The sequence below is a fragment of the Anneissia japonica genome, unplaced genomic scaffold, assembly GCF_011630105.1.
Source record: "Anneissia japonica isolate Jap-2015-1 unplaced genomic scaffold, ASM1163010v1 scaffold287834_len5846547_cov211, whole genome shotgun sequence".
NCBI lineage: Eukaryota > Metazoa > Echinodermata > Crinoidea > Comatulida > Comatulidae > Anneissia > Anneissia japonica.
In genome coordinates, this window is record NW_022704992.1 from 563,572 (window position 1) to 583,321 (window position 19,750).

Sequence of the window (19,750 nt, forward strand, 5' to 3'; positions counted from 1 at the left end):
GACAGGAAGAGGAAAGTATCTAAAATGAATTTTTCTTGAGTCATTACAATACTCAAAACAACACATATTATATATCTGCTTCAGATATCGGTGGATGTTTTTTTTTTTTTTTTTTAAACCGTTTCATTGTGGTGGCTTCCCTTCGTGTTTAAGTTCGACAAACTGGTGCAAGAGCTCGCCAATAGTCCGACCAGGGCGTTGGATGGCGACCAGACTGCCCTCACAAGATTCAATGGGCATGACCGTCATAATCAGAGTCAATAGTGCAAAGAACATCATTACTACAGTCACTGTTAATCGCAGTGCCCTCTTCAGCTGGTACCAAGGCAAGCTAACATCAATTGGAAGCCAGTCTAATAAAGGGTTCTGTTGTACATGAAAACTGAAAGAGAAATTATAGAGAATTCAAATCTTGTGAGTGCTTTGCAGCAGTCAATTGAAGAGTTTAAGTACCAGAAAATATTAATAACTGTAGAAGTCATGTATCACACCCTTTTTTTGGTCACAAAATATACCAAGCATTGATGTAGTTATTCATTTGAACATCAGTATCATCATCCATCTTCTTCACCATCACTTTTATTATCATTCTCTTCATCATTATCATCATATAGAGAAAAAAAATGCCAGCCAATAATGACAATGATAATTTTAAATTATCAACCAAACACCAAAAAATGTAGAGATTCTTTAAATATGTAGACATATATGGTACCCAGACTAATAGCCTTCCTCCTTGCAGAGCATTAATCAAGGTACCATTAATACTACTGTATAATAAATATTAATATTAGCATTATCGTTACTCTCAATCTCTCGCTAATGTTCGTTCATTATTAGAATGGATCCAGGGTAATAATCAATCTCTCTCATCTAGCAGATTGATGATTGAAATATTCCCCCACTTCTATCAATAACATCAAGCAATATCCTACACTGATTTACCATACAAACTAGCACTAGATGAAGCATATATTATAGGATATACTGCTTATGATAAAATCTGAAATAATTTTCAAGGATTATATTAATGTATTGAATTGATCAATTAAAGAATCTAATGAGATGACACAGACCAAAACAATTCAGTTTTTTTTTTAATTTTCTAATGTTTCACTACAAAAACTAGTGGTACAGTATATAAATAAACTAATAGACTAAACCATAAGTAAAAAATACAGTATAGCAATACTGTAATTACTGTAATACAGTATAGCAATACTGTAATAACTGTAATACAGTATAGCAATACTGTAATTACTGTAATACAGTATAGCAATACTCTAATTACTGCAATACAGTATAGCAATACTGTAATTACTGTAATACAGTATAGCAATACTGTAGTTACTGTAATACAGTATAGCAATACTGTAATTACTGTAATACAGTATAGCAATACTGTAATTACTGTAATACAGTATAGCAATACTGTAATTACTGTAATACAGTATAGCAATACTGTAATTACTGTAATATATTTATAATAATAATAACTACTTCAGTCAGCAAGCTATTTATTCAAATATCAGATAATGCACCATGCAATGAATACACCAGTCCATCATCATAACATAGCCATATTACTGTACTATGAATATTGTAGCTATCCTCTTTTTGTATACTAATAATATAATTGTTACCAGAATCGGCATCACAATCATCATCATCCTCATTAGGTGGTCATAACTATATCACAATCATCAGATATGATTCATCATTATTACAAATTATGAGTTTAGAAAATCTAGTAACTGTATTACCATAAGGACGCCATTTTGATGAGAAGGTAAAGAAACGCCAACTTACGCCTCGGTGGTCTGCGAGTGCTCATCTTCTGCCTTATCCATCAGTTCCTCCAGGTTATCACACAATCCTTTTTGTTGTTCTCTTAATTCTACTAATTCTTGTGACAGTTGGACTCGAACTCCTTCCTCAAATCTACAAGTAAAATGTACTAAAGATCAGCACATTGAAGCAGGAAGGGTTGAATAATAGAAAAATAAACTTAAAGGGAAAAAATATCAAGAATCTCTCTGCTGTGAAGGCCGTGATTTCCATGAATGTTATATGTTATTCACAATCCCCTAATTAATGTAAATAAATGTAAAGAAAAATTAAATAAGTAATAAATTAAACCAAAAATATACAAATGATAAAAATAATGAATAAATAAGCAATCTTACCCTTTATTGAATTGCTCCTCTTTAATTAGAATTTCATTCTGGGTTGGTGAAGATGCTGAGGTAACTGGACTTGATTCATCACTAAAAGTCACTTGACTCTTCCTAAAAACCAAATCACATCGATATATTTTTATAAAATAGTATAATAAATCCAAGTATCGAAATGCATGCCATCATGTCAGGATTCAATATTTCAACATTAATTATGTCGTCATCAGGAATGAAAAAATTATCCATATTTGCAAGCTTATATGCACAAGTACCAAAAGTGTTCGACCAATCAAAACATTACCACTTTAGGTGACATAGTTATGAATAAACTAAAGATCAAAGCATTCTTGCCCTACCGATCAAAGCTACCTACAAAAACAAAGAAAGCTCCTTTGAAGCTTTCAGCTCATTGTTAAGCAATGGGTGTAGCCTACGTATAGCAAACGCTTCTTTAAACAATAGTATAGACCAATTTTGTGAACTGTCAATAATGTTAGTATTAGAAAATATTAAACCTAATTTATTACTTACATTACAGGCTACATTATCATTTTACAAGTATACCTTGTAAACCTAAAACATATTAGAATGCCCTACAATTTTGTATATGATCATTTATAACACTATCAGATCGTGAAGAATGTTCTTTAAGTCTAGTTATTAAGCATCTATCTGTCTTACCAATATAATCACTATTACAACCTGTACATTTAAAATGATAAACAACAGAGCTCCTATATCCCTTAGGGGTTTGATCTTTAGTAGATATAAAATGAGAGACATTTTTGTACTGCCATAATGTTATGAATTTTACCTCTTTAACTAAGTGTTTCTCTACTTTGTTTAAGCATCTACGTAAAATGGATTCACCTGCCTTTCCTAGATAAGGCAATCTAACCCAGATATTAAGCTATCATCAGTAGGGTTCATTTAATTTTTTATGCTTTCCTAGTATTAGTTAATTTTGGAGAGCGCCACCAGCAACGGTATATATCGAGAAACTTTTATGCGAACTTCTTGCTAATCCAAGAAAAAGTATACTATGAAACGCCAAGCAAATAGGTAATATGGAACACCATTGGTGCCAAAATAGATTTAAAGACAGATTAGGGACTGGAGCCCAGTCTAACAGTTTGTGGGCTCTTGAAACTAAACTACGAATCCAAGAAATCTTATCGTTCCATGGGGCAAAGCTATCATGATGGATATATTGACCTGTATGTGTATTTTTACGATACTCATGCTTCCTACGCTGTTGTCAAATTGTAAATCCAGAAAATGTACTATATCACTGTTTTCAAATGATTCAAAGGTAAAATTAATCTGTTTATGAAAAGCGTTAAAGTGACAAAGGATGTGATGAAAATCACTAGGTTTAGCTGGCACTAGTGTGTCAGTATAAAACTTAATACTACCTGATTCTATAAGTTTAGGAACAATAAGACTCTTCTAGTTCAGTCATTAAAATATTGGCTAAAACTGGTCCAAGGGTGAGCCTATTGAAACGCCGTCAGTTTGTTTACAGAATTCATTATTACACGTAAATACAGTTTTAGTACAGCAATCCCTAAGTAGTTTCCTTAACATATTTTTCTTAAGATTAGTAGATATCAATTTCTTATTGTAAACCCTATCAAGAATTATATTAATTACCTTAGTAAGGGGAAAATTTGTAAACAGGAATATTGAATCCGGACAAAATGGCATGCATTTTGATACTTGGAGTATATATTATACTATCTTATCTTGATATTTTTTTTAAAACTCCAGAAAATCTACACTACTGGGCCAAACAGTAATATGATAGATCAGCACCCTGTGCGGCATGGATCCATCATCACCATCCATACCAACCACCATCGTCATCACCATCACCACACCTACTGTCATCATTATCACCGCCACCACAACTATCACAACCATCATCATGCTTATTGTCATCAGCATCAACACCTACAATCATCACTATCATCACCATCACTTCAAACCTATTTCATCAAGGACGCTGCTAGATTTCCTAATTGTGCTCAAACAAAAGAGCCAAGAGCATGCAATAATGCTTTTAATACTAGAGCCAAATGGGTTTAGTACATGATTTTCCTCAACACCACTCTACCACTTAAAACTGGAATAGATGATGTGCACTTTAAAGTAAAATTTCATAGGAAATCAATAACTAGTGTGTGCCATTCTAACGAATGATAAATGCCTGCTGGTAGATTTGCAATGATGGAAGAGACATTATTCTTAAAGAGGAAGTTGCCTAGATAAACACAATACTCATTCAACGGAAATTTAATTAAATATATTTAATTAATTAATTAACATATTGAGAAATGTTTATTATTTTTGTTTTTTGTTTTATTATTATGTGGAAGATAAAAACATACAAAAAGATAAATGCAACCTTACAAATAAAATCTGGGATTGAGCTATAGAAATGTTTATTATTTTTCATGATTTTTTTTGTATATTACACTGGGACATTTTTTTTAGATAAAAACATACAAAATGATGAATGCATCATTACAATTAAAATCTATGTCTGATCTAGAGAACTGTGTTATCGAAGACATTGATTTAGGATTAATGGCTGATCAGCTAAAATGGCAAATATGGGATCAGGTTGCAGTATAATCTTCAACGCCCGAAAACATAAAATTCATGTCAGTTGCATTATTGCTATATTACGTCAATAGCATCTCCAATCGCGTTGCATCACTAGTTCAAGGTCGTTAAAACGTCAATTACATCTTAACTAGGACTGGAAACATTGGTAACACTGCACCTTCTGCCTATCAGGGGAAGCAATTTTGATATCGAATAGCAAATTAAATATCATCAATGAAATGAAAACTGGAATAATAATTATTATTATAAAGCCATTTTTTTAAGGAGACATACACAAATATTTTATGAAGTGAATATATATATTTCAAGTTGAAAAAATATTTTGGAGAATATAAATACTTAGCCTCGCATTTTGCCCAAGATACCAACAAGGCAATAACAACAATCTGAATGAATATATTTTCTATTTCACTGCTAAATTATAAATTTACAAATCATTATGCTAGGTGTACTGGCTGAATTTCTGTTTACATTACTTTGTAAAAACAGACACTTTAATGTGGTGATTTAGCTCACCTGCGAAAATAACAAAATAATAATGTGAATGTGGTATCACAGGAGAAATGGGCCACATGGCTCATGGGTCATTCCATGTACATCTCCTAATCAATTCCCATCATGATGCCAGTCTATCAACACCTCAGTTACTCTCAATTCCCTGCATAAATACATCTTAACCGAACCTTTCCATGATCTTATGCGTCCTAAGAGCAGTGTTCTCCCAATTGAAACATTTTTACTGGTAAATTTGTCCATAAAAATTCAGCTATGCACACAGTGTGAGCATTATCGCTTTTGAGTGGGGTTTAATGATTTGAAAAAAAAAAACAACAAAACATATAGTCAGAGCCTAGGTATGGAGTAGAATGATATTCACTTATTGAAAGAAGGCTAGCCTAAACTATCTAGGCCTAATCATTGGTTTCATTATATTACAATCTCAAAATTTTTACTGGTTGGCCAGTTATTTTTACCGGTAAAATCTACAGCTAAAACAGTTTCAGGAGAACACTGTAAGAGTTTTAGCTTATGATTGCCAAGTGGTTCTACCACCCAAATCATCACGCAAGTATAATGTGACCCATCCCATAATGGTTTACTGCTGGAGAGTTTATAGAGCGTCTTCTTCATTACAATTATTAATAACCTTAGTATTCGCAGCAATAATGCTGGGTTTGTTCTGCATCTTTTTTTCATTAATGATAATGTTGATTATGCTATATTTTTAGCATAAATCAATCCATTGTTCTACGCAGAATTATTACTGTATTGTATTCACATGGCTAGTATCAATTGTTACCCACCATTGTTTTTAAACATAATCATCCTTGGTAGAAAAGTTGATTATATTAGGTGTTAAACCTAATTTTTGAATACATTAAAGATCTCAATAAAATATTATCTATCAATAGCGTGCATCTGTATATTAAATTCATTGTGCTCGTTTATACTGCATAATGATGTCAGGAAAATATAACTGCACGTCTAACACAATAAAGATGATTTTAATGGAGTTGGATGCATTGTCTGATAAAAGATAGTATATTTCTTTGTACTTTTTCAATTGAATGACAAACACGCTACTGACTTTGCTGAACACATTAACTACTGCAGCTTCTTCACATGTATAACAGAGGTGATTACTGTTTAACAGAGGAAAAGAATAGCACTTTACTAGTTTTCTAGAAGGGCTGAAAAAAAAAAAACAATAATGGGATAACCTAAAATAACCAAAGGACACAAAGGCATTATGTTATCCAAGGCCTTTGTATCTGATGTTCTTCATATTATATACCATTCCATCATAGTTTTTAAAAATATATATATGATTATCATCTTATTTTGGAGTCCCCTAAGGAAGTCCACTGTTTGTTCATAAAACATTATTACTGCTACCATTATTAATGTTCTGTTATTATTATCATTATAAATATTGTCATCATCATCATCATCATCAATAAATAATTATTCCACAACACAACTTCATGACAAAATATATTACAAATTTGTTTGTATCAATTTTAACATGTTTATCAATGTACACAATATTATTCATTTGTGACGATACTGACTTCCCACCCCCCACCGCAAGTGTAACGCTATTGCAAGGCCCGATCAGGACGGCAATGGGCAGATGGTTTGGTACGGCCTTTCACAACCCGTGGTGCAGAAATCACGGCTGCTTCCATTTGTCCAATACATGTTCCTGTAAGTTTTGTGGCTCATCTGCTTCCCTCTCCCGGTATCACCTCCTCACTTGTCCTTGGCTAACAATAGTCATCAGCTCAGGGTTAGAGAAACGCATCTCATCAATTGAAAATATTTTACAACTCTGTACTGAAACCTATTATTAGCGCGGATGGTGGCTTAAATGGTGTCACTGGTTGACATGTGTCTTTGTGGGCTCGATAGGGCATTATATTCTTTTTTTTTAAATATAACGTTTCAGAATACGAATATTATTATTAGTTATTTTCTGATAAATTTCTGATTTATTTCCAAACAGCTGCAAATGACAACTACTATATGATCAATATTATATTTCCCTCAAAACAAACATTTTTGACGGTGTATAATTGCCAAAGTGATATCCATAAATTCATCTGTGATTTCTAGAGACAGATGAATAGGGTAAAGTTTCATAGGATTTGTAAGAAACTAGATAACACTAACCTTTTCGCTGGCGTTGTGCTTTGTTGAGCAGACTCTGACTTGGAATTTATGAACATTGTGCTTAATTTGTTACGAACAGCAGTTGCTGCGATTGCTGATGAAAATCGGGATCTTGCATCCTGTGTGCCAATATCATATCACACTTACAAATCGATGATAATTATAAATAATCATAATAATAATAATAATAATAACAATAATAATAATAATAATAATAATAATAATAATAATAATAATAGTAATAATAATAATAACAATAATAATAATAATAATAAATATTTTTTTTAATGTGAAATTAAATGATACTCTATCAAGGAGACTCAAAGAGATTAAACTGTATGTTGTATGTCGAAAAAAATATGGCACAATGGTTGTGTGCTGAGCTTCTAACCAAATGGCAGTGGGTATGAGTCCAAAGTCAGTCACATTGCTTTACTGTAGATTGGTAGGATGTTCACATGAAGTTTAAAATGAAATTGGTCTGTGCTGGATTACATGCATGGCTACGAATCCTCCCAAAGCGGTGGAGGACGTTGCATGTTGGGTATACCTAATTCTGTACCCACCAAATAAGTGTAACGCAAGCCCCACTAACATAACCTTGCAGTTAAAAAAAATCTATTTAAGATCTATCAAAAATCTATATAAATAGTAAAACATTATTCACTTAAAAAATAATAGTTCTGAAATTATAATCAAAACAACCTAAATAAAAACCTGAACATCTGTATAAAAGATTAGATACTTTAATTATCATGAACAGTCACAAAAAGATAACTGAGATTTGAGTTTTCGTTGGTGACAATGCATACAGTATAACATATAAATTAGTAGACCTATTCGAAAGCAATATGCAGAAATTCAAAACATGTGCAATGCAATTATTTAAAGTTATTAACAAATGTACTTTCAATATAAATAATTTATCAAGCGAACATTTTAAACCCTTTCGACCATTATTTTCCAAATGTATGTTATGTATAAACAAACTTATTATTATTATTACTTGTTGATGTATTTGTAATTGTTTATTATTTAACTTTTCAACGCAACAGTTGATGACCATGATTAAGAATTCACATGCTGTGAAATACATTCCAGGGCAGTGTGAAATTTATGTTCACAAATTTAGTCCTTTAACAAATACCTGTATATTCTTTTTATTACATATGCAATCAATATTTTCCTTTCCGAGATCATATATAATTTTCTTTTTTATGTGAAAGTCAATAATTTAGGTAAATTAATAATTCAAAATTTTAACAAACTGATTTCACTATATATATATATATATCTCCAAAGTAATTTTTGAGTAAATAATTAAGTTTAAATACTGTATATTTTGAGCTCCCTGTGAATAAAGAAAATAATTAGATTCATAACCTCATCGTTAGTGCTGGATGCTAGTGGGGGTTGGTGCTGGATGGAGTAACGTCTAACGGTCGGTAATCTGCTGTGTAAGCTCTCATGCTGGTGTTAATAAGAACACAAATGTAATGTTAGGTATCAGTAAGGTTTAATAAGGTATGTAAATTATAAGTTGCAAAAACAAAAATTAAAACTTAAAAAAACAAGGTTAAAAATGCAGTCATAGATCCAGTCCGAGTACATGGGTACCCATGTGGCCATTCCACTTGTGGTTCCTCCCTGTGGCCATTCTCCCTTGTAGTACATCACTGTGGCAATTCCCCTTATGGTTCCCCTGTGTCCATTCCCCTTGCAGTTCAGTCCTGTGGCCATTCACCTTGTGGTTCCTCCCTGTGGCCATTCTTCCTTGTAGTACATCCCTGTGGCAATTCCCCTTGTGGTTCCCCCTGTGGCGATTCCACTTGTGGTTCCCCCTGTGGCAATTCCCCTTGTGGTTCCCCTTGTGGTTCCCCCTGTGGCCAATCCCCTTGTGGCCACCCCTGTGGCAACTCCCTATGTGGTTCATCCCTGTGGCCATTCCCCTTGTGGTCCATCTCTGTGGCCATCCCCTTATGGTTCACCCCTGTAGGCATTCATTTCACTTGCAGTTCATCCCTGTGGCCTAGAAAGTGATGAGCTCATATTTCATCTTTGATGTGTTAAAATTTTAAAAGTACCTGAATACCACTTTATCATTATTAATCTAAAATTTGCACAGAAATGTAATAACATCTACATTACTGTAGGAGATAGATTTGACCATGCTATAATATAAATTCAATATTATTAAAATCAAGCCAGATATATTTGAATTTTACTATATATCTCTTTTTCAAACCATTTTCCTTTAGGCCATTACTATTTAATTACTGAACACTTTATCGATTTACTTTTATAAAACAGTAAACACCTTTAGGAAGAAGACTATCTGCCTCTTACTTGCTATAGGTGTTGTAAAATGAATCTCAATGAAAGAGACTTACCCACATGATTAAAACCAAAATATGACTAGAGACCAGAATGGACTTCATGTGACATTTTAAATTAAAATGTGGGATTACTAGAGACAAGTGCAAGTAAAAAAAAAAAAATTAAACTGAAGGTAACAAAAACCTTGTAGTCCTCTAGGTTGAAGGAAGTAGAGGGTTGAAAAGAAAATCGTCTAGATTTCTTTCTAAGTGACTGGAGAACAAAACAAACAGTTAGTGTGGCATAATGAATAAGGAATGCACATGTGTACATTAATATGGCAGTCTCTCATTTTCATGTAACCATTTATTTGTGAGGACTTTTTCATATACTTATACATTTGAATAAGTAATCATCCTTTAGTTCTACGGTAGGCAACCCATGGGTCACGACGACCCAAGTTTGGTTTGTGGATAAATTTTTGAACGTCGACAGATCGCATGTGGTTCTCAAAAAAAGTATTAAAAATACTTGTTGCAATTAACATTAAAGCCCCATTCCCGGCAAAATTTCAGTTTTTAAGAAAAATCTAATTTTTGTATAATGTTATAAAGATTTATAAATATAATACGGAATTGCTAGTTTAACTGAATTTAGACATTCCTAAGAATGAACAAAATGTAAAATAAGACTGAAATTTGATTTTTTGTGTTCCACACAAAAAATAAAGCGGATGAATTTTTCATTTTGATTTTGCGATAGGTCATGAGAATAAATATCGTAGGCGCCGAAAACATTAGCCTATCCAGCGCTGCTAGGCTAGGCCTAGCCTTACCTCGATTTAGGTTCTGTTATCACACATAAAAACGGCCGACATGATATATTCCGTTGCTAGTATTGACACTTGTGAAATATAATATTTCACAGGAATTATTTCAAATTTGTTAAAAAACTGATTCTGACTGAGATTTTAACACTTAAACAAGCATATCTCAGCTTTAATCGAACGACCGCATTGTGCGAGATACGAAGTACAAAAAATAATCTCATTAGAGAGGGCGCACTTTATTGACTGTTTAAAAGTATACATAAAAGCGAGAGTATTCCAGTGGATGCGATCTACAACCTCTGAATTTGCCTAGTAACGATGAATTCGTCCAGAAAATGGTAATATTTTATGAGAAATAGTCTGTATTTCTCTTTTTATTTTTTTTATTCTTTTGCATAAACTTAAGAATCATGCCAATATTTTTCCATGATTTATAATAATTGGAGTAATGCAAATACAATATTGGGTTCACGCTTACTGTCAGGGGAAATTTTTTCACTTTACCCTTACCTAAAAGTTTGTAAAGTGACTTGTACTATCTATTTCCATAAACAGACATCATATCATGAATATTGGTGAAGCCTATAAAAGTGAATATTAAGTTTTTGAATAAATCAATAATTTTCTTCTCACTTTTCTATCTCAAGCTGGAGTTGCAGTAATGAGCCAAGATCCAAAATGTATAATCCTATGTACGTTGCATTAAAACTATTTTATTTTTATTTTTATTTTAATTTTGATTACTGCAGTTCAGTCTGGTCGAACTGTACTCAAAACTTAAATTCACTTCAAATTTTATATATACAGATTAGGTAGAGTTCTGCTATCTGTAGATTTAAAAACTCCAATAAATGATATATTAGATACATTAAGCTGGAAACCACTATATGAGGATGGAGAGAACATTTACTTGTAGTTGTATTCAAGTGTTTACATGGTTATCAGGGATGTCACCATGCTGGTCGGCGGTAGAAGGGCCCGTCCAGCACTCAACATTTCCGAACAGGATTTACAGGCTCCCGACCACCACTATTATTTCAACAGTTTACAAATTGTAACAAAATAATTAGTTTACCTAAACACAATAGACAAGCTAAATTGATAGATGAAGACAAGAAGAATACAATAAATGTCTGTCTCTTATACACATCTAGATGTGTATAAGAGACAGGTATACATAAAAGCGAGAGTATTCCAGTGGATGCGATCTACAACCTCTGAATTTGCCTAGTAACGATGAATTCGTCCAGAAAATGGTAATATTTTATGAGAAATAGTCTGTATTTCTCATTTTTTTTATTCTCTTACGTAAAACTAAAATTCATGCCAATATTTTTCCATGATTTATAATAATTGGAGTAATGTAAATGAATATTTTCTGAAAAAAGTCAGTTTTTAGTGAAATTTTGCCGGGAATGGGGATTTAACACATCGGAAGTATTCCTGTGAAAACATAGTTCCATTACATAAAACTTTGGATTTTTTTTCTCAAAATTGTGTTAAATGTCTGGTTGTCACTGGATTTATGAACTGATGAATCCTGATAAAAGCTCCATATGGTGTTCCCTGAGAGCTTATATATATTTTTGATGTCTTCAAAAACCTCAGCCATTTGCTGGCAGAAGAACCAGAGTCTAATCAAAAGTGTAACCCCAGCAGGGCTCAATTTGAACTTATACTTCCCTGAGGATCAAAGAACAGCAATTGCTTTGATTTAGGACCAATTTACTGACAATGTCGACACATCACAATATATCTATGGAGAATCATTTGAGGTGGCATATGACAGCTCACTCCTGACAAACTTACTTTCAGCGCCAGACGTTACCAACATCTGAGACGAAAGAGTCCTCTTAACTTGGTCAAGCGGACATTGGGGTCTTGATGCCATTCTCCACAATAACAATATTATTTAGATATAATAATTCTGTATTTTTTGACATTTTATTTCAAGGCAATTTATTTAGGGTCCTCGGAGTAAAAGGTTGCCGACCGTAGCTTTAGTTCTCTGGTCTGTCATGCACCCTGTAATTTTAGTTACCATACTCACTGACCAAACAACTAATGATAAACTGAAGCGCACGTATATTGTATGAACATCAAACTAATATTACTACACAAATATCCCATAAATATCGTATGAATAATACAATGCGAATATTACATGCATACTGCAAGAATATCACATGAAAACCTGAGACTGCCAGATTAAATGCGGGAATGTCTGAGGAATTTTTTTTTTTCAAACAAGGCAAATTAATTCTCGAGCATTCGGAGATATTAATCTAAAAGAACTGAAGCAACGCAAGTTGAAAACAATACATTAAAGTTGTACAGCATAAAGTAAGCAATAAATCAAAGAATTTTATTGCCGTGTGACTAATCAAGTAGCTACGATTTTCAAATTGTATGATCGTGTCTTCAATTTGAAGACCTAATTCCAATGTTGGTACTGCGTAGCGGGCAGGTATATTACCGTGGTCTGAACACTCCTTTGATTTAACCCATATTCTGGATTTTCTTTATTTATTGAATTAATTTTTCAATATTGGTAATATTCACTACTTGGAATTGAATTAAGGAATTGACCACACTCTAGTTCTTTAGATATTATAATGGTACAGTAATGCGAATTATATAGCAAGATGTATATGTTATATAAATATATATCTTACTTAAGTGCATCATGCTTGATGATCATTATAAAATTGTTAATGGACACAACAAATTATTAAAAAGTTAACTTAACACTAGTAAAAAAAATGTTAATTGTCAAAATCAAACGATTATTAATATTATATTATATATGCTTAACAGTAATAATTCAATGTTAATATTAGGTATCATGAAGATAATAGTGACATGGATTTGATATTAAAAATGATAATTTTAATAATATTAAGCCATGAATTTTAATAATGTTAAGCCATGTTCTTAGGCCTACCTGTCCTCCCTGGTTACTGTAGCCGATGAATGTTGCCACACTGGCCCTCCTCCTTCCTCCCTAACAAAAATGAATTTAAATATTAAATTAATTACTCTTTCTTGGCATAAATTTTTATTTTTTGATAGGATCTCAAAAGTAGTGAATACCGGTATAGTGTAGTATACTAAAATAAAAAGTAGTATCAATATACCATTACAAGTCTGTTGCCAGGAGGTACGAGCGGTTCGAAAGAACCCACTTTTGCTAGATATGCCCTTATAAATTATTAGTAAAAAGTGCCTTTTGTATGGAAAACAACATTCCAACATTGAAATTTAGTATTTTTTTATGAATTGGAGTGCCATTTCTGAACATCTTTATCATTAAATCTTCTCTAACCATGTTTGGGATAGGTGTCTGTGGACTCAAAGTGCCCCTTTGTGAAAAATTAGAACCCTCCTTTAGAAATCCTTCCTACAGGCTTGCATTATTGATGATATACAGTATTATAAATTTATTCATTTTAATGTCAACTAAAAATAAATTTTGAATGCAAGTTGGTTTCATATCAATTTAATTAAAGGCAATTCATAAAATAAACCACCAGGCCAACATATAAATAATACTAAGCGTTAAAAGCTTCATTCCATTCTGTAATTTGTGAAAGAAATTTAAAAAAAATCACCACCCCTGCGATAGAGGGCAGCAAACACATTCCATGCACCCAGAAGCAAGCAATTATGTATTACAAATATGAATTGTTATATTTCATTTACATTAACATATAAATAAAGATTAATCATTATTATCATGCAAAATAAACTAGTAAATGCAAATGTAAATTATATTTCTAATAATAAAAAATACACATATATTAGATAAATCAAATTTGATTAAACACTATTACCCGATGAAAGCTCGCAGTAAGTTTACATCAAGTTATGCTTGGTTTATTATCGATGAAACAGTTCTACAACTACTATTCTTAATATGACCAGAAGTATATTACTTTTTTTCAAATAAAATTTGTGGCAAATCTACTACTGTATCATGTATGGTCTATATAATACATACATATAATGTGTGTATTTATTATACATGTGTACCATTACAATATACAGTATGCCATGATAACTGACTTGTCCATAGCCACATTTCTTTGTAATTAGCAAGCTTGTAATTGCTTGTCTTGATTTTTGACTGAATTGTTTTAAATGTTTTACACCAATTTGCAATTGGCAGCATACACGTCCGCTGTTGGTTCAGTGAAAATTTATTAAAAATTAATAAAATAAAAAATAAAAATAATGATGAAGATTCATCTATCCAAAGTCTAATGTTAAATATTTATAATTAGTTCTAGGTAAGCATTATATATCCCCTTTCCTCGCTATTACTTACTACAACATAGTCATCATAATTGTCATTTAAAACAATTATTATTATTTTAATTCAATGATTAAGTTGTCAAAAAATGTAAAAAAAAGATTGTTTTTTTTCCCCAAGATATCAATCTTGCTTATTTGAATATGAATACACATTTTAAAATTTTCTTTAATAAACTTCTAAAAATTAGCCTAAAAAGTTTTTAATAGCTACATGAATTATTACTACAATTATATTTAGCTAATAAAATTTATTGTTTGATAAAATCATAAAAGTAAACATTTCCAATGAGTTATTCATAGTTAATATGCACAGTTAACATTAATAAATTGCAAAAAAAAGAACCCTCAAGAGAGCAATTCGAAAATAATATAAAGTGATTGAAATGTTTGAAATGTTATATGCACATGACATTAATAGAACTTATGTAATGCTTTAAATATTATACTACAAGTGAAGACATGCTAACAGAACTAATGAGGAAGCAGAGAGTGAATTGGCACCCCTGTCGCCCTCAGCAGCTCTGCAATTCCACTACTGTACTATAGGTGACAAGGAATGCACTAGTGCTACAACTCTACCTCGTTATGAATCAATTCTGTGTCACTTTCACTACGGCAACGACTAACACGAACTCTAGAACGAATCTGAAGGGGTGGAAATCACGCTCACTATATATGTAGATATTTGCATACAATAATAATGTGACTGGCTCTGGTAAAGCAGTGTTTAAGCTGTCATTAGCCAAATAGCCAAATCCTAATAAAAGCTGAATTTTGCTGAATACTTTCATTCAAAATTAGCCAAAAAGCTAATGGAATTCAAGCTATTATTGCTTATATTCTTTTGTTTTAGCTAATCAAATTTCTGTTTGGCCAATTATTTTCATACCAAATTAGCCAATTGCAATTTCCAATTTCCCAAAATGTTTGAAAATCAACATTTTCAGGTTTTTGCAATTTATAATAGATACATTGAAGAACATTTCTGCAAAATATCAGTCACTAAATCTAAGTGAAAAATATATTAAAATTATTTTAAAAATACAAATCTTAATAATAAACTATTGATTTTTTTTGGAATCTTTTTCAAAAACCTACATGGCTGATATCCAATTAACTATTCATAAAACTATTACTCAGCCAATTTCCATCAAATAAACAGTTTTAAAGAAAAATTCATGCAGAATCTAAAAACACCAAAAACTCAATTTAAAATTTTTCCTACAAACGGCTGGTTTTGCCAGAGCCAATCACATATACAGTAATGGCGTATAAGGAATGGAACTATACTAGTATACTACAGTGCAGGAGATATCAAGCGTTCTTCATTTCATTCTGATTGGTCATGTTAAGGTTCAGAATAATGTCTATATTGATTTCTTGTAAATTTATTTTTGCTTAAAAAAAATACAACTAAAGTCCTCTCCAGACTATCATAATTATATAATGGGCATACAACAGTTTTTTGTAAATGAGTTTTATATTCTGGATCAAACTTAAAACTAAAGAATGATTTGTAAATGGTTTTTATAATTTATTATTAAATGACAGAAAGATTCCAAAAATGCAGCCCACCACATTTTCCAAAAGGGGTTGATAGATAACTGCGCCACAGGTTGGAAACCCAATGTGGAAAACACAGTACATTTTCTCAAACTTTATTGTTTGGATAGAGAATTCCATTGTTTTCAAGGTATCTTAAGCTAAATCGAAATAAAAATGCAATGTTGATACAATTTTTGTTATGAAAATGGTTATACACACACAGATATATATTTAGAAATGTAATGAATAGTCGTGCACTATTAACTAATGTACTATTTATTGGAGATTAAATTAACTCATTTATTGGAGAGTAAATTATTATGATTGTATCTAATTACCTTTTGATTTCCGCCACCTGACAACCGCCTTGGCATCAAACGAGAATCTATTATGGCCTTCAAAATGAAAGAACAAGTATTTAGAAATCAAATATAACTAGAAATCAAAGCAAAACTGAAAAAGAAAACTAGAATAAGTGTAAAAATACAATCAAAAAACCTAGAAAATAATATTTATGACTTGTTTGTACTCACCCATAAGAAGTTAACATTCCATGGCATTGAAAAATAAAGAGAAGAAAAGAACGCCATGAGAAACATGTACTTAGTATCGAAGACAATATTGACAATGTAAAATTATGCATGATTATCCACAAGAAATAATAAAAATATATTTAAAGCGTTTCAAGAAATCAGAGTTTGTATAGATATATATACATATATAAGTTTGCATATAATGTAAACATATGACTTTAGCCTTAAGAACACATTGATAAATATATTATAAGATATTACTATCAAGCAAGAAAAAAGATATTTAAATAAAAGAAAATGTTGAATTTCAGTGTAGAATCCTCATGCAGTAGTATCCCTTATGTGTCATATAAATTTGAGCAACATAAATAATAAATTGAAGCGAGAAACACTGTGTTTTTCAGATATAATTTTTTTTATTGTTTATTATTAACATCAGTTCAGCTTTCCTTCAGGTGTATAGAATAAAATTAAGTTTTGTGTGTTGGATCCTTTGTACTATAGAAAATTTAGAAGAAGAAATCATTCATTCAACTTCATTACAAAAAAAAAACAAAAAAAACAAAAAAAAAACAGAAAATGAAAGTACAGTACATTCATTCTATATCACTGAAGAGGATTTATATAATAGAATTTCACACATACTGTAATAGCTATATACAAAACAACAGAAGTGGTTAAAAAATATGATAATGATGTTGAATTAAAGGCTAAAAAGCTATTCTGTAAAACATTTTATCAAACCAACCTTGTCTATCCTCAGCTAACAGAAATTAAAATTAAAGGTAAAAAGAACTGTGTTAAAAAAATGATTTTTATAGAATAAAACTTATAGTCAAACCATAGAAGCAAAAGAGTGAATTATAAATAATTATGATAAATTATGTTGATTACGTAAAATAGATCACTTAAGTTACTAAAAACTAACAAACTAAATGTTAGTCAGACTTGGAATAATGGGATAAAAACTGAATAATTAGCTGTATATGGCACAAAAAATAAATAAAATAAAACAGCACTAAATAATTTATTTTATTTTATTTCAAAAGCATTCAACACTGTCCATGGTTACATCACTTATTCAATTGAATTCAATAAGTGACAATTCTTTGCTTTAATGTGCCTTCTAGGGCCATTATCCACTAAATAAATGTACTCACCATCAGTAGCCAGACCAGTTAAACTGTTGCCTCTGAATAGCAGTTTATTCTCCTCTAAAAGTTTTCTAAAAATATCATAAAAGTAGATACTCATTTAATTCATTGTTTCTCTGTTCTTTTAGCAATGTCCAATTAAAAAAAAACATTAAAAGAAATTGTTATAGAAATATTGTATATTTTAATATTTATTTTTATTTGTTTTTTTTAAATTATTTTTTTCAATTTTAAACAAGCATCCAAAATGAACGCTTTGTTCTCACTTACCTTTCCCATTGTAACACTTTACCTACAACAATGGGATTCAAAAAATTATACCCTTGATTTAGAATTAGAAGCGCAAATCATAACAATAACCATATAATGACAATAATAATTATTAATTAGATTAGAGCTATGGCTTTGTAGTTTAAAGATGCTTGCATCTCAAGATTATCCCTTCAAATTTTGAGAAGAAATGTCACCATTTTCTCTTACAACCCAAAATATCTCTACTCTCAAAGCCTTAAAGAAGCTTGGTTTTAGAGCATCACAGACTCAAAATTATCAACTTTGACGAATAGAACTTTGATAAATGTGAATGATAAATTCTGTTACAGTGACAACCTATTAGGGGCCTTCACCTTGCTTCCTCTAATTCTGCATGCTCCTTTTCATACATCTTCTTAAGGTTCTCCACATGCTTTATCATAACTTCAGCCGCAGCACTTAGACGATTTTCCTGTGTACAACAATATATTAAAATTCTTTATGAAACTTACAGTAAATAAAAAAGAAAATTTTACCTAAACCCAGTAGTTCCTTATCAGAACTACATAACAGGATGTTAATTGTTTTGTTAACATAAACTAAGTTGAGTTTTGATAGGTATCATGTGGACAGTTGACCAAAATATAGATAGTAAAAACGCTATTTTTTTCTGACTTTTCTTAGGCTGTTGATGCAGTGCCATTCTCCATGACACTGTTGTAAAGGAGGCTGTCCAGGAGGTGTTGTTGTCTAGCATATTGCAACAAAGATAAATTTTAAATACTTTGTACTCCCTAAAGAGAGTTGTGCTTCTTGTGGAGGTCAGTAAATGTCCAAAAATAAAAAAAATAAAAAATGTTCTTTTTAGGTTGAACTGAGTAAAGAGGATGCTTAATTGCTTACCTGCTGTGTGGCTCCTAGAAGCTCTGCCTTAGAGCATAGCCTAGTTGATGATGCATGTAAATATTCAAGATGACTTCGGATTTTATTAATGCAATCTTTAGCCTCAAGGTCTTTGCAAAGTGGATCAAGTGTCTGAGTTTGAAGAAATATCAAAACATTATTGATTACTAATTATTCTTTATTAAATAATTTATATAATCTTCAAATATGATGTGGCAACACATCATTATCAATTTATACACTACATACTACTACAGATATATTTTTTCCCCTAAAACTTTTAAAGTAAATATATCTCATACAATATACTATCAGAAAAAAATGTATTATTATGGCTTATCAAAATTCTGATAGGGTAAACCAGAGTTTACACTTATTAGCGAAGTGGAACATAAAAAATAAATATTAATAAAAATGTTTACT

At 31.3% G+C, this 19,750-nt stretch overlaps 1 protein-coding gene across 2 annotated transcripts in view; it reads right to left on the reverse strand.

Annotated features, from left to right (window-relative positions):
- LOC117105056 (lymphoid-restricted membrane protein-like) overlaps window positions 1–19,750 on the reverse strand; it is a 76,983-nt gene that overhangs the window by 4,738 nt on the left and 52,495 nt on the right. Inside the window, exons 34-45 of one of the 2 annotated variants that reach the window (XM_033246065.1) lie at window positions 19,328–19,459; window positions 18,799–18,896; window positions 18,179–18,243; window positions 16,824–16,870; window positions 15,520–15,585; window positions 13,571–13,630; window positions 10,002–10,070; window positions 8,865–8,951; window positions 7,482–7,600; window positions 2,187–2,288; window positions 1,810–1,941; window positions 85–382 (exon numbers count right to left, since the gene is read on the reverse strand). In XM_033246065.1, coding sequence (XP_033101956.1) covers window positions 124–382; window positions 1,810–1,941; window positions 2,187–2,288; window positions 7,482–7,600; window positions 8,865–8,951; window positions 10,002–10,070; window positions 13,571–13,630; window positions 15,520–15,585; window positions 16,824–16,870; window positions 18,179–18,243; window positions 18,799–18,896; window positions 19,328–19,459 — 1,236 coding nt within the window. In that variant the 3' untranslated portion in view covers window positions 85–123. Of the gene's footprint in view, window positions 1–84; window positions 383–1,809; window positions 1,942–2,186; window positions 2,289–7,481; window positions 7,601–8,864; window positions 8,952–10,001; window positions 10,071–13,570; window positions 13,631–15,519; window positions 15,586–16,823; window positions 16,871–17,713; window positions 17,782–18,178; window positions 18,244–18,798; window positions 18,897–19,327; window positions 19,460–19,750 lie in introns of those variants that run through there. The other variant, XM_033246066.1, reaches the window with a different exon arrangement.